The 17,044-nt window shown below is 41.1% G+C and overlaps 1 protein-coding gene across 1 annotated transcript in view; it reads left to right on the top strand.

Moving 5' to 3' along the window:
• Positions 1-14,286, top strand: part of LOC143040417 (protein Wnt-5b-like) — a 136,513-nt gene extending 122,227 nt beyond the window's left edge. Inside the window, exons 4-8 of the mRNA XM_076211479.1 lie at positions 4,478-4,658; positions 7,145-7,256; positions 7,668-7,770; positions 9,427-9,594; positions 12,327-14,286. Coding sequence (XP_076067594.1) covers positions 4,478-4,658; positions 7,145-7,256; positions 7,668-7,770; positions 9,427-9,594; positions 12,327-12,514 — 752 coding nt within the window. The 3' untranslated portion in view covers positions 12,515-14,286. The remainder of the gene's footprint in view (positions 1-4,477; positions 4,659-7,144; positions 7,257-7,667; positions 7,771-9,426; positions 9,595-12,326) is intronic.
• The last annotated feature ends 2,758 nt before the right edge of the window (positions 14,287-17,044 follow it).

Raw genomic sequence — 17,044 nt, 5'->3', positions numbered from 1 at the left:
TTTTATTCATTATAACTTATATTATTACAATTTTTATTTTTTTATCATTATATATTTTTTTCACATCCGACCTAGTTATGGACCAAAAGGTCTCCTGTCGGCATGCTCCGCCTTTGTAGTCATTTGTAATCCATCAGCGATTGAGGAAGGGAAACCTGAACTGTGCTTGAGCAAGACTGATGTCTTGGTATAGTGGAGACTGTTGCTTTCTTAGTTCTAACTGAAACGTCTCTCTGTATCCCATAGACGAGGGAAAGCGGGAAGGTAATCCCAAACAGGAATAGATCGAGAGGATGTAAGTTTGTGAAACAAGTTCTTAGCCAACAATACTACACTCGTGGGCTACTGAACGGAAAAGTTTTTTGTTAAATGGGCCGGGGGACGTTAACAAGGCGAACAACCTACGGACAAACCCTCAATTGTAGTAATAACCTAGATATGCGAGATTGTATAGTATTTGTGAATGGATTAGAAACTGACGCAATCCGAAAGGATTTCTTCTAGTCTGCCATGTAAATTGTAGAGAGAGAGAAGGGGGTAGGGTGTTCATGAAGTGAAGCGGTGGGGGTAAACCATCTTCAGCAGCCGGGCTCTGATGTGAAGGTGCTGTGACATGCTGCATTGACTATGAAACGAATGGTATGGCGGGAAACAGGGGTGACCTTTAATCTACAAGTAACTGAGACAAAGGGAAGGATTTGGATGGGCATGTGCATACATATATACACACATATTTCTACATACATGCATACATATATGTACGAGTATATGCATACATAAAAACATACATACATACATACATACATACATACATACATACATACATACATGAACACATACATACATACATACATACATACATACATACATACATACATACATACATATACGAGTATATACATATATACATACATACGTGTATACATACATACATACGTGTATACATACATATACACATACATACATACTTAAACACATATACACCTAAACCAACTGTAAGGGCAGATTATATATTGAAATCGAGAGCAATACAGGAATTTCCTTAACCGCCTTATTTCGGTTACTCAACTCAAAACAGTTCCAAGAATTTTTAAACAAAGAAAAGGACGAACAGACAGAGGGTACTTGACGACTAAAAGTACGAAAAATACGTCCAGAACTGAAATGACTGATTGCTGAAATGAAGCTGAAACGACCCATTGTTTTACTGTCAACACATTTTCGGAAGAAAACGGAGTGACTGTGCGTAGTTAAGTGTAATCGTTCACGTGACCGTGCGTGAGGGTGTTTTCGTAAGTACCCTCCGTAGGTATAGGTACAATTTAGGCTATAGTCGTGGGGTCCGGCCGGATTCGTAGTCATGCAATGTTGCAATTAGGGAACAAGTGAATCACTCACCAACCCCTCTGTCTTCCCCCTCCCTCTCCTTCTCCCTCCCTCTCCTCTTCCCTCCTCTTTTCCCCCTGTCTCGCTTCCCTCTCTTCTTCCCTCCCTCTCTTCTTCCCTCCTCTTCCCCCCCCCTGTCTCCCACCTTCCTCTCTTCTTCCTTCCCTCCCCACTTCCTGTCTCTCCCCTCCCTCTCTATCTACTTCTTTTCTTCTCTCCTTCCCCATTCCCTTATTCTTTCTTTCTCTCCCTCATCTTCTCCTTACCTCTCTCTTTTCTTCCCTCTCCCTCTCTCCTCTTCTTCCCTCCCTCTCTCATTTTTCCTCCTCCATTCCCTTCCTTCCTTCTTCCCTCCCTTCCTATTTCTCTCTCTCCTCAACTTTCACCACTCAAAAAAAAACAAAAAACATATACATCACTTTTAGCTTCTATTGTTCCTCATTTCTACTGCCCAACTTTTCCCTCACCTCTTCCACCTATTTGTCTACACCTCCAACTTAGTTATGGACCAAAAGGTCTCCTGTCGGTATGATTTTCCTTTGTAATCTTTGTGATGTTATTACCAACAAAGTACAAATGCTCTCACAAGTTCAGTAGCACCATCTATCTAGCACTAGGCATTTCTCGCTAGCATGCTACTTGCTTTTGCTACTTCGTCTGTGTAGAAACGACTTCGGTTACGATCTTTTGTTTTTCAATATTCCAAATATCAAATTACTTATGTGTCATATAGCAAAACGCTGAATGATGAAGTTAAACCTAGAATACGAATGTTAGACACATTGTCGAGATGTTCTTACGGAAGTCTAGAGCATTGCAACCGAAGTCGTTGCTACTCAAACCAAGGAGCAAAAGCAAGTAGCATGCTAGCCTGGTGTGCCATGACCTTGTCCTATATTTTTGCCCACATACCACTATTTCGACATTTCACACCACCATTTCGATATTTCATACCACCATTTCGACAGTTCATACCAACATTTCGACATTTCATACCACCATTTCGACATTTCATACCACCATTTCGACATTTCATACCACTTTACCATCATCATTCTTCAGTTCCCATCTCCCAGTTCTAGCTGTTCCCAATATTTTCACCTCTAAAGGCGTTATCACATTGAGCTATTTTTCCTCCGATTGTTGGAGCAGATTTGAATCCCGCAGCTTTCGGCAAGGCTTCTGATATGCTGTAGGAAAATTATTTCCCTTCAGCATATCAAATAACATTTTATGTATTTTTGTTGAAAAAACAAAACAGTTTGCCACATTGATTTTACGGCGGAAAAAGAGCTGGAGGTGGACGGTACGGCCGACCAATCGGAGGTTGGAGGAAAAATAGCCCAGTGTGATAACGCATTGAAAGGTGAATTTTATGCAGGAAACATATTAGTTTAATACAACACAAAGAAAGCCTACGGCGTGCGCACACCATAATTCAGCAATTGTATGAGTTCGAAACTTTAAATCCTAGATTTTGGCGTCCTCTCATCACAGCCACTTCCAATCCTAACCAGAGTCTGCAACGTTGTACAGCTGCCAAGAAAGTTATAGTTTCTCACTTCCCTCAGCGCTGGAGTAGATTTTTTTTTTCTTTTTTTACAAAGTTGCTTCACTTGTCTGAGAAGCAAATACTCAACATATGAACATAAAAACATAAGAATGAAGGAGACTTCAAGAGACCATAAGGCTTACACAAGACAGTTCCATGTTCATTACCACCATCCCCAACCAATAGTTTCAGCGCTAACTACACGGTTATTCCCCAAAAGAAATAGACATATTCAGTACCGAGACCCCCATATCTTTTTCTTGTCAAAGGCCTCTTTAGATGAATAAAATTATTTGATGATAACATCATCGTTCAGCATCGCCTGAAGAACAGAAGAACATAAGAATGAAGGAGACTGCAGGAGACCATAAGGCCTACACTAGGCAGCTCCGTATCCATCACCACCCGTCATCACCATCCAAAAAGTTGTCTAATCGTTTTTTAAAACAACTGATAGTTTCAGCGCTTACTACATGTTTACTAAGTAATAGAAAAGTAGTTCTTATCCTGGAAAGCATAACCCCTTGGAGTTCCTCTGAGTCTCACAAGTAGTGTTATAAACCGAAAACAAAAAGTATTTCGTGGATGCTTAGCGATATTCTTCAGAGTTGAGCTAATCCTCACGTGGCCAAGGAACAGCTATTCATAAGTCTAGGATATGTGACGAAAGGCAGTCTCACATGTGCTAAAAACCGAAAACAAGTAGTATTTTGTGGATGCTTAGCGATATTCTTCAATGTTGAACTAATCCTCAGGAGGCCAAGGAACAGCTATTCATAAGTCTAGGATATGTGACGAAAGGCAGTCTCACATGTGCTAAAAACCGAAAACAAGTAGTATTTTGTGGATGCTTAGCGATATTCTTCAATGTTGAACTAATCCTCAGGAGGCCAAGGCACAGCATTACATGAGTTTGGGATACGTGACGCAAGACAGGTTGAGAACTCCCTAGTCTGGCTCATTACTCTTTAGGAATTAACGGTGGTATTATTAAAAAAATATATTTCCTTATATAAATCTTTCCTTATATAAATCTTATATAAATCCTTGGAAGGGAAATATCTTTTTTAAGAATACCACCGTAAGAATCTTACGGTGGTATTCTTAAAGAAAAGATATTTCTTTATATAAATATTTCCTTATATAAATCTCATAAATCCTTGGAAGGGAAAGATTTTTTTAAGAATACCACCGTAAGAATCTTACGGCGGTATTCTTAAAGAAAAAATCTTTCTTTATATAAATATTTCCTTGTATAAATCTTATACAAATCCTTGTAAGGGAAAGTTTTTTTTAAGAATACTACCGTAAGAATCTTACTGTAGTATTCTTAAAAACTATATCAATATTTCCTTATATAAATCTTATATAAATCGTTGGAAGGGAAAGATTTTTTTAAGAATACCACCGTAAGACACTATTTACTTTAAGCATCTTTTCACGCCCTTCATCTGACTCAAGTAACACTGTTAAGACACCTTGTATACACAGAACCCTTCTTATTGTACCAAATCAAAACTCGTTTTTTGTCTTTTTCAGCGAGCAGAGAAGCGGCGTTTGCTCACGCCGTCGCCAGCGCGGGTGTGGTCAATAGTGTCTCGCGAGCGTGTCGCGACGGACAACTCTCCACCTGTGGATGCTCCCGAGCCAGACGACCTCGCGATCTCAACAAGGAATGGATCTGGGGAGGATGTGGAGACAACGTCGAGTACGGATATAAGTAAGTCCTTGAGAAGAAGAAGAATAATACCTTTCAGTAACCACTGGTATTTTATTTTCTTTCAAATTATCGAATAATCCAGGATAGTATGAGAATTGTCCTGTGTGCTTCCTGACCTCCACACAGACGAAAAGAATCACTTGAATTTTTTCCCCAAAATTTATTCATTAAGTGGTCGCGGAGTAATGGTTGGTGAATACACAGCCAATAAACACATGACAACCCCGCCAGCTCCTTATCACCCTTTCTTGGCCTCCTTTCCTTCCCCAGTGACCTAACCTCCCTTCCTCATTTGCCTTTATCCTCTCCTTGTCCTCTCACCTTCCATCAAACCCACAGACTCCTCTTCTTCATGGATGGTCCCTTCACCATGAGTATAGACTTTAATTACCCCATACCCATTACCCTCCCACCCTCTCCCTCCTCCCCTTCTTCCTCCTCCTCCTCCTCCCCTTCTTCCTCCTCCTCCTCCCCTCCCCCCTCCCCTCCCCCCTCCCCTTCCTCCTCCTCCTCCCCTCCCTTCCTCCTCCTCCCCTCCCTTCCTCCTCCTCTTCCTCCACCCCTAAACCCCCCTTTTCCCACCCTCCCTTTTACTATGGTCAGTTTTCCCAGAGTACTACATCCGGGTTTCTTTCGACATTCCCCCCCGGGGGGTACTTTCTCATGTACTTCGTACATCTTCCCCCCCCCCCCCGGACTACACCCACCACTCACGTAGCCGCCCCTCCTCTCCCTCAGTAGATTCTCTTCCCTCCCCGGGGCATTTCCCCTGTGTTGATCCTCCCACCCGTGCCCATTCCCCCTGAGGAACATCTTTCCCACGGGTATAGTTGTCCCCCCTCAGTGCATCCTCCTCCTTTGCGAGATCATTCGGACCAGAGCTGGGCGCGTTCCTTGGTGCGTTATTGTATACATTCCTGGGTGCGTTCCTAGGCGCGTTCCTCTGGGTTCTGAGCAAAGTCATGCCAGTCAGGACACCGAGGAACGCACATAAGAACGCAACGAGGAACGCGCCCAGCTCTGATCATTTCCCGCTACAGATAATTCTGTGCTCGACGCGCTTCCGTAAATCCTAGTTGACACGGGGCTAGTTTAGTAGCCGCTAGTGCTAGCGACTAGTAAGCTATCCCTCTACTTGCCCAACGTCAAAGGAAAGTTAGTCAACTTGCCTCAAAACTATCCTAGTGTGAACATTTACTTGCCGGGTAAGTTAACTTGCAACTATCACTAGTTGGTACTAAAACTAGTCCTGTGTCAACTAGGCTTTACCATTCTCCCGAAAGAGATCTCCTCTTCTCCCTGATATACATCACAGCAAACATCCTTCCTTCGTCTTTACCCGTTCTCTCCTCAGGCCCTGTTCACACTAGCGGTTTGAACCGCGCGGAAACCGCGGTGATACCGCTTAATGTCAAGGAAAAAGTGTGCGATTGTGTCTGAACGCCCACATTGACTGACAATGTAATTGAACCGCCGCGGTTCAAACCGCTAGTGTGAACAGGGCCATAGGGTAACTCAGGGGTGGGGAACCTTTTTCCTGCCGAGTGCCATCTGGGATATTTACATCATTCGAGGACCGTATGAAATTATGAAATTAAAAAACGGACTGTTTTTGTTTGTTTGTTTGATTGTTTGTTTTTCAAACGATTAACTCGCCCAGTAAAACTGACACGTTATTTTCATGATGCAGTTTTTACCATAACAGTTTAGATTGTTATAAAAAAAATCTTAGGATCTATATTTGTTGATTTTTGAGTCAAGTCAGTACTTGCCATGGCGGCTCTGACAAGAAGCTTCCACGGGCCGGACGTCTTCTGTCCGAGTTCGAGTCCATTTCCCACTAAGTACACACTACCTTTCACCAGGGCCATTCGCCCAAGGGAGCATCCACCCCCATTTCAATGGCCGTTCCCTCCTGGGGTCTTCCTCCCCTTGTTTCAACACTCACCCACCCCTCCCTTCAAGTAACCCGTCTCCTCTCATGTTGGTATTCCATTCCTGAAGACTAATAATAATGATAATAATAATGATAATAATAATGATGATAATGATAATAATAGTAATAATAATAATAATAATAATAATAATAACAACAACAACAACAACAACCATTTTATTCGGCAATAAATCAAATACATGAAATACAGATAATAAAAAAACACATAGTTCAAAGTTACAATTACAATTGCCGAGAAAAACACAAAAAAGCATGTAAACTAATTTCCATTCTGGTCCTCATTAGACTGTTACTCCACACTAAGTTACGCAGACAACATACGTAGTGGTTCAAGGGACCAGAAACAGTCATGAGTAATACCAACCAATACACATATTAACACATAAACATAATTATAGTATTTGCTAATATTACTAAAATGTTCCTCACACGCAGGATTGAGACCAAGATTTGAGCACCAACATAATAAAGGAACATCTTCCTTCATTCGGTGATAGTTCTCCCTTGATAAACGTATTTCGTCTTTCAGATTCACACAAGGCTTCGTGGACGTACGCGAGCGAGAGAAGAACTACAAGCGGGGATCCCTCAAGCAAGGACGCAAGCTTATGAACCTCCACAACAACGAGGCTGGCCGCAGAGTAAGCATCCGTACCATGAGTTCCCAAACTGTGGGTCATGACCCCCCAAAGGGTCATGAGCCTTTATTGAGGGGTCATGGATGGTCCAACTGTATGTGCATTCAGCCACAAAGAACCGCGTATTGGTTTGCTTGTACCAAAAAAATAAAAAAATAAAAATATATATAAATAAATAAATTCTTCTCATTAAGATATATTTACTACTGAAAGGGGTCATTTATTAGAAAAGTTTGGGAAACTCTAACCCCGAGCCCATCTGAATTGAGATATCTTTTATCTATTTCGTACCTCTCAAGTAGATAAAAACGTCTGTTATCAGGCAGAACTGAATCCAGTGAAGAATACTCCGTTTAACTGTTATCGTCTAGATTCTAACAGCCACTTCTGACACGTGTTTCCTTCCTGACACAGGCAGTGATCCGGAAGACCCGGGTGACTTGCAAGTGTCACGGAGTGTCTGGGTCCTGCTCCCTGATCACCTGCTGGCAGCAGTTGGCACCATTCCGGGAAGTAGGTGAGTTTTGTGCCAATAGTGGCACCAGGAGTTGTGTGGGGATGCTGCTCTGGGAGTCGACAGACGCCATATTGGGATTAGATTTCCGGTACGTTGGTGAGGATTATGCCGAGTTGTGGAAGATCCACTAGGAGCTAAGGTGAGAGGGACACAAGGGTGGTGGATGGGAGTGGAATGGGTGGGAGTGGAATAGGTGGGAGTGGGTGCGTGCCACTGACCTAGCTACCTCCCTTAAACGGGGGAGAAACCCTTGGTATATTGTTAGGGAAGGCACTCAGAGAACAAGAAAGTACCTTTCTCAGAGCATATGAATGTCGTAATTGGAGTAAAATAATGACCTTCCTCGAGTAGAGAATTACCCTACCAAAAACAGAGCACCTCTCCATTAACTAGGAATGTCCTTATATGGAAATAAGGGTATTTTGGGCAATTAATAGATGAGAATCAAGTCGAAATTGATAAATCATTGTGGGAATAGGAGGAGGTAGTTACAAGAATGTTGGGAATAAGTGTTATCATATTGGAGTTGCGAAGGTGTCTTGTTGGGAACAGATTTCTTTTTCACGGGAATTTGGGAAGATAATCTAGGAGTATCGTGCCGGGAATATATAAACTATTAAGTTTAGGTTTTAATATACCTGTGGCAGGTGAGCATTCCAGTAATGTTTACCCATGACATAGATATGTTACATCCGCATTCAGTAACCACCTTTATCATCAAAATGAAATTTTCAGGTGTGTGTTAAAAGATTCTGGATTAAACTCTTTTATAGTAGATGTGAGCTCATTACTTGATTCGATAGTTATGTTTACGGGATTCAAACCCTCGACAGTGCGGCACAATACCATCTTGAACCGAGGACGCTACCAGCTGTACTACGAGGGTGATGTACAAAAGAGATCCCGCAGTGCAGTTAGTAGTTTCTTCGGCTCTAGATTATATAGTGCCGCACAGCTGTGGGCTGAGGTCGTCCCGCGGGCAGAGTTATTCAATCAAGCAGTCAATGTGAGTATATAAGCTTACCATTCCCTTGTTCATAGGAACCAGTTACGATTTCTATCACTTGGAATGTGGCCGAGTCGCAGGGATGACCCGTCATCCAGGAGGAGCCAAGATAAGAGGGAGGAAGGAGGGGTGGATGGGAGTGGACTATATGGAGATGGAATGGGTGGGAGTGGTTTTTATCCCTTTGTTTTTTGGGGGCTACCTCCCTTGTAAGGGGAAAAAAGCCTTTTGTATATGTATGTATGTATGTTTGTATGTATATATGTAGAATGTGGTATATGTAGTGACATTAGTAGGTTATAGAATTTTGGGTGTTATCCTGTAGGACCTCGGAAATCTTATCTTATATTTGGTGTTTGTAGAAGGGCGCAATGATTAATTCTTTTCACATGGTGACAAGGTTGGTAGATTTTGTTCTTATCAATAACAGGTGGTTTTGTTCAACAGAGGGAAAGAAAATAGATAAGGATAACCATCTTAGTGAATCAAGTCCTATTTCAGTTCGTGTACCTCCCTTTAGCTGAATTGAATTAACTGATGTTAGCTACAGCATAGTGCCTTATATAAGCTGTGCTCCTGGACTGGAGAAATAAGAACTTATCTACACGCGTTTCTGTAGTCCTGATTCTCGCTTTCTCACACCCCAAAAGGCGATTGGCTGAAGGAGAAGTACGACGGGGCCACAGAGGTCAAGATCAATCGGCGAGGGAAGTTGCAGGTCAAGCATCGGCAGTTTAACGTGCCCACCGCAGAGGACCTGGTGTACATGGCCTCGTCACCCGATTATTGCACCGCTGATCCGACCATTGGTTCTCTCGGTAAGTATGGGAATGTGGAGGTTGAAGGTACAGGCACTCCTCGACTTACGAGCGAGTTACGTTCCGAGCGGTCGTTCGTAACTCGAAACGTTCGTAAGTCGGTGCTCAACATCATTTTATGCAATCTACATGCATTAGTATGATATAAAGTCAATACATATTTTCTTATCCTAAAGCATATTACTGATGGTACATAAAACAAAAATAAATTGTAATACTAATATTTCAGTGGTGGGTTTCTTACATTTGAAACTGGTAAATTAGGCTTGAGGTTTTTTTATGTCTGAAAGTTCGTAAGTCGAATGTTCGTAAGTAGAGGAGCGTCTGTGCTTGACCTGATGGGTAGAGATGTTTGGAGTCTTTAAGAAGATCCTTCTAGCTGACAAAGCGAGAGGTAAAGGTACTATAAAACATAATGAGAAAATTCCTCGCACATACGATCTTTGAGATAATTAACAAAATACAGGATGGTAAGCTCTAAGAGTTATTGTTAGTCATCTTGGAAAGATCCGACTGTGAGTTTCACTTGAGTGAATCTAGACTAATTCCTTTTTCATGGAGCCAAGATTACTGGGACTCCAGGTGTCCTGGAAATAAGACCAAGGTCCAGACATTGAAGGCTTATCTGTAAGACATAATTCAGTTTGTCTTTGCATGTGGCAAGGGCATTGATATATTGGGAAGATTAACATTCCTTGGTAGTATAGAGTTGGTATTGATCATGGTGCTATGGTCTCGCTTAATCAGAACATATGGAGTCGTCGATACTTATGCAAGGGGACTAAGATCCTAATTTTGGGTTCAACTCGTTGATGCTTTCTGTCTTGCTGTACGGCTGTGTGACATGAACACTAAATGCAGGCTTAGAGAAGTGTCTGAACGTCTTTAGGGCCAAGTCCCTTTAGAAAATCATAGGATTTAGAGAGGAATAAATGTATCAAACTAGCGACTGCTCCGTGAGACTTAGGGTCGTGCTTTCAAAACTTCGCCATACCTGGCGAACACTGTCTACCACTAGGTGTCTTAATAGATAATCTATAAAATATAGTTTCCGTAAGTATAGCTACTGAAGTTATTTTCTGATAGAAGTTATTTCATAATAGTAGAGAGCGTTCGCCAAGGCTGGCAAAAGGTTTTAAAACCTCGGCCACTAGTCCGGCCTTGTTACCAGCATAATTCGTGAACATCAACATAAGAACATAAGAATGGAGGAGACTGCAAGAGACCATAAGGCCTACATTAGGTAGTATCATGCCCCTTATCACCTGTCATTCCTATCCTTAAAGTTATCTGATCTCCTCTTAAAACAACCAATTGTTTCAGCGCTTACAACTTAGTTCCTAGGTCTATTACAGGGGTGGGGAACCTTTTTGTGCATGAAGGCCACCTTACAATTCATCGTCCCACATAGAGGCCGACATGAACCAATTATTTCTTTTTTTCAATTATTTTATCCCTTTTTATAATAAATAATGTACTTTTTAAATAATAAATAATATATATTCTTTTAATAATATGTATATCAAAGGCCGCAGAAGGCCGCATTTGATGACCCGGAAGGCCGCAGGTTCCCCACCACTGGTCTATTCCATTCGTTAACTACTCTGTCGGTAAACCAGTTCTTACCTATTTCCATCTTAAATCTAAATTTGTCCAATTAAAACCCATTGCTACAAGTCCTGCCCTGCTGTCTTAATATGATGACCTTACCTGCATTGCTCTTGTTAAAGCCTTTCTATTAGATCACCCCGCACTCTTTGTTTTTCCAAAATGTATAGTAAAATTCTAAGCCCTTATATAAATCTGGTCATTCTCCTCTGAACTGATTCTAATTAATATCCATTCTATAGGACAAAGACCAAAACAGCACCGCATAGTCAAGGATGGGCTTAACTTTCGCTAGATAGGTTTTAGTGGTTACCTCTGCACTTTTGTTTAGAACCGTTCTAGCAATAAATCTTAACGCCCTGTTAGCCTTATTCCTGGCTAACACACCAAAGCTCTTTTCACATTCTGTTTTCTTTAATATGACATAATCTAAGTTATACTTGTTAGCTGGGTTGTGTAATCCTACGTTTAACACACTGCACTTTGAGATATTGAAGTCCACTTGCCATTTCTCCGACCATGCAAACACTTTATTAAGATCCTCCTGCAATATCGCAGCATCAAATCTAGCTATATGGGCACGTGGAACGGTTCTCTGGTGTTGTTCCTGACCACAAGGCTCTCTGCAACAGATAACCCTCGGTTGGGTAAACGAAGGGAACGCCAACAGTATTCTTGGCTGAGTCAGGTCGAGTTGGGTCAGGCAATCCTGTTGAGAGCCGTTTGGAATGGGAAGGGTGGTTGGATGAGGGTATAGTGACAAGATGTGATTTAGACAACGTGATTCCTACAGTATGTTTCCTATTGCTGTCAATACTTATGTAAATGGGCTGTTTGACAATGTGAAAGAAGAATACAGGTGAGGGTGGTTGCATGAGGGTATAGTGACAAGATGTGATTTAGACAACGTGATTCCCACAGTATGTTTCCTATTGCAGTCAATAATTATGTACATAGACTGTTTAAACAATGTGAAAGAAGAATACAAGTAAGATATAACAGAATAGTTGACAAGCTATAACGAGCTGCATGTAAAGTTGTCAGGGAGTTTTTACCTAGAGTTCGAACAACCGAACAACTCGTGATTGAGTACATTATTCTTACACGTCTCCGTGTTCTTTCAGGAACCCACGGCCGCATCTGCAACAGGACGTCCAAGGGCATGGATGGTTGCTCGCTTTTGTGCTGCGGGCGAGGCTACAACTCGCAGAAGGTGACGATCCAGGAAAGATGCAACTGCAAATTCCACTGGTGTTGCTACGTCGAGTGTAAGAAGTGTAGCAAAACAATCGACCTGCACACCTGCAAGTAGTGATCGTCGACCTACACACCTGAAGAATCTTCGGGGACGGATGGCCAGCGGAACACGTATATCGCCAGCCTTGTGGTGTTGGCGGAAGCTGGTCAGTGGGGGAACCTCCTTCAGTGGTGGAAACGTGCACGCCTCGACACCTGAACTGTATATTTCTCTCTCTCTTCAAGAAGAAGAAGAAGACGCGGGGTGTCGCGCGTCCACAAAGGCGTTCACGAGTCGAAATAGAAAAAAAAAATATGTATATTCATGAAAGACAATGAAGAGTCAGTGTTACTCTAACGGACGTTATAACGCAATTCGGATTATTAATTTTTTTTTAGAATATTTTTCGCAAAGGAAACGGGTACCACATGCATGAATATATCTGAAAGAGAAGGTTTAGATGCAACGCCACAGTCTAGCGGGTAAGGCCTGTAAACTGAAACTTTGTGTCTTGTTCATGGAACGTCATTGCGATGGTTGGGTTTCTGGTATAGAAAACGGAGACTAATCGACGGAACCTCGTTTTTGGAGTCCCGCCACGATATGTTGGCCTCGTTTCCGGCAGCCAGGATAAATGAAAAAAAAAAGTGTCAATTGTTACAGAAAAGGGTTATGAAGATGGGCCATGACACTTTGCTGCCGCGTGAGGGTAAGAGGTTTACACAAAGGATTATAATAATAAGAAAAAAATAAATAAATAGACTGATCCTTAGCATGAAGGAACCACGTGCAAGGGAGAAATACAAAAGTAAAAATACATATATGTATGTGTGTGTTTTTTAGGTGTTAACTGGTGTTAAGGCGAGAAGTGTCGCCACGGTGACTATCACCTTGAACTAACTTGTCGCGGACTTAAAGACAAATCGACATAACTGGGCGAGGTGCTACATGACAGCATCAGCCAGAAATACGCAGGTCGCTGATGAAGTCGTGCTTGAGGAAGAATTAAAGAATAAGAATACAAGCATAAAGGTATGTCTCATAAAGTTCAGGACTTTGTACACAACAAGCAGGAGAAAGGTGGAAATGTGTTCTGAAGTGGAAGATTGTGGCTTATAAACGTGACAAGGAAGGGGGAAATTGAAGCCATGCTGGGACATTGCATGGGACGAAGATCGAACTGATGTTCAAAAAAGGACATAAAATGAGGAGAAAATAGCCGTTTGAGACAAGTGACTAAAGCCTCCGGGAAAGGGAGTTTATAGACACATCAAAACTGACAAAGGACTGGAATTTTAATGAAACACGTATTCGAAGCAGTGAATACAACTATAAGATATTATTGACTGGAATGCATTTATATGTATTGCATACTCGTACACATATACTTGTAAATGTATAAGGCTGATATCTCTACGAAGAAGAGGTACCAAGACAATCCCTTAGTACTGGACCCAGTCAGACCGTAAAACCAAATGGAATTGAGGACACTACAGATACTACAAATCTGTTGCCCCTGGTCTCTTGCAGAAAACCCGCGGCCTTCAGGCAACCGGCATCAGGCGTTGCAATGTCCAGCTTTCATGCAGCTGCATTGAGACGACGAGGAGAGGCGGACACTCACACAAGAGAAGAGAGTCCGAGATTCAACCCCAGCCGAAGATGCCAAATGGACTCGACATTCCTCACCTCCTCAAGGAGGTGCTAGAGAATTTTGGAAAGCAAAATGAAAATAGAAGAGGAATAGCTAATGTTAAAGACCAGCCAACAAGAACAAAAAGTGTTAATTAGCATACACAAAAGAATACTGTGCGGTTTTGAGTTTCAATGGCAAGAAAATATACAATATTAACCTCGTAGACCATGTGCAATATACATACATGTATATATATATATATATATATATATATATATATATATATATATATATATATATACTTGTATGTGTGTGCCTGTGTCGATGTGTGTATGTGTGTGTGTGCGCGTGTGTGTGTGCGTGTGTGTGTGTGTGTGTGCTTGAGTAAATATATATATATATATATATATATATATATATATATATATATAAAATATATGTATGTATATGTATTCCTACCTTTGGATATCAAATTAACCTCATAGCTGGGAAAAATTATTATTGTTCTTTATATAAATTCATTCTTTACTGTAATTATCTAAACATTATGAGTATCGTCGTAAAGACATATTTTAATCGTATAAAAAAAACTTGGATAAACGTTCAAAGCCACTAATTGCTAAATCAAATAAAGCACAATACAACCAATGGAAACTTAAAGAAAACAAAAAATTCATCAATATTTCAACTGAAATTCTTGTCGTCATTGTGAGATGTGTTTTCTGACTTATCAATACAACAAAAATATATAGATAAATGAATAAACAGATGAATGAATAAGTGAATAAGTAAATGCATAAATCCAAAGGAACAGAAAACGAGACGACCTAAGTGGTTGAAATAACACGACTCTTGCTTTCACACATTACGTCATGTCGTCACTCAGTCGATTTCCAAACTCCGCGCGGGACGATCAGTGAAAGAACGCGTTCCCGGCCTTTCGTCCCCGTCCGCGTTCCGATTCGGCGGCGTCCTTGCACAAAGGCGTCGAGAGTTGAGTGAAACGTTGGGTCGCCTTCGCCTAGACAAAGGCTAAGGCCCTGAGAGGGAAGACCTCAATGACAAAGGACACCTTATACATAACGATTTACCAAAACTAATGCATTTTTGAAGCATTTAATTAAGGGATAAACAGTTTTGGGTTAGGAGCGATAGAGGTAGATTAAATGCATCGGATAAGTGTAGATGAACTACTTAGATAGAAATATTTATAAATACGTTTGGTTCAAGAAAAAAATATGCACACGAACATGCACTACCTAGAAAAAAAAAAGCCCAATTCTAGAAAAAATGCTAATCAAGCAGAATACCAATATCAACAAATATTGACCTCATTGTCTTTGCGAACAGAAACGTGCAAGACAGACGTCAAATGCAGTTTTAACGATGGCATTCAAATCAACACAGAACAGACGTCTTCAAGAAGTTCTCTTGTTCGCAGACGAGTGGAAAGCCATTTTATGTCCACACACATTACATAGGGGATTTATTGTACACAAACTCAGATCACAAACGTACGTCGACATGCATATATGTATACTCTACTCGAGTTCGAACTGTCTTCTGTTTCATCGAAGTTTCTCCACTGTGCTAAGAAGCCTGGTCACAGGGGATGGAATCTCGGTGTTGTTTTAAATAATAAGAAAAAAAATCCTACCATAACGGACTTCCCCCCCAAAAAAAAGAAGAAAAAATCACTGTAGGGTCTAAAAACGAAACACCTTATCCTACCTCCTCCCCCATACCACGCCTTTCTCCAAAAGAATGGGACTCACCAATCCCTTATCATCTACAGACAACTTTCTCAGCTTCCGTGGGATGAAGATGTGAGGGGGTAACTCTTCGTCATCTGACACAAGAAACTACACGGTCCTGTACCCTCCTTTTAAGCCGAATTCGGAAGACCTTATTTTCTGTATAGACACGGTAAAGGAAACATGGACTGGAGGTGAAGCTTTTATTCCTGACGTTTCCTCTATCGACTTTCTCAAAGGGATAGTCGATAGACGAAACGTCAGGAATAAAAGCTTCACCTCCAGTCCATGTTTCCTTTACCGTGTCTATACAACTTGTTCACATGGATTTTCACCTTGTTTTCTCTTTTTAATCCACGGGCATATGGCAATAACCACCTATCCTCATAATTCAAACTCCCTTACCAAGGGTATTCCATTCTCCAGGGCAATGAGTTACATCAAACTCGAGTAGGGGGCAGTGATATACATACGTACGTATGTATATTTATACATATGCATGCATGTATGTATGTATAACAGAAAAATGGCAAGAAGGATGAATATTGGAGTCTTTTTGCGAATATTGTGACGTAGATTAGCTATAGTAGGTGTTGTGTGAGTAGGTCTGTCCTCTTCAGCTTTTGTCTGTCGTGATCATATGATTCTATCTGCCTCACAAACACACACGTACACACACACACACACACACACACACACACACACACACACACACACACACACACACACACACACACACACACACACACACTCATTCTCTTTTACTCCTCTCTATCCACCTAATTATCTATCTATACATGTATCTACCTATCTATATCTCTCTCTAACTGTATCTCTGACTCCAGATCTTCTACGTGTTATTGTTTCCAAAGATAGAAACGCTGGTTAACGATAAAGAAATACAAAGTCTCTCTCCATCTATATTTCTATCTCAACTCTCTATCTCTCTTTTCTGACACACATAGATCTTAGTCCGTATCCAATGTTTTCCTAAAATTTCCTTTTGTATATATAACAACAGTAGAAACCCCTGTTTCGTGGTTGTCATTGTAAAACTTAATACATATGAGCTTTTGTAGTTCCAAGTAGCCATTGCCTAGTCGCAATACCACATCCTTGTACATAAAACAAATATTTAATTTTAGTTCAGGAAAAAAATATAATGATTATTATCACAATTATTATTATTATTATTATTATCATTATATTCTTACC

This window comes from Oratosquilla oratoria, chromosome 28 (genome assembly GCF_046742065.1).
Source record: "Oratosquilla oratoria isolate Oo_2021 chromosome 28, ASM4674206v1, whole genome shotgun sequence".
Lineage (NCBI taxonomy): Eukaryota > Metazoa > Arthropoda > Malacostraca > Stomatopoda > Squillidae > Oratosquilla > Oratosquilla oratoria.
This window is presented reverse-complemented; position numbering and strand designations above follow the sequence as displayed.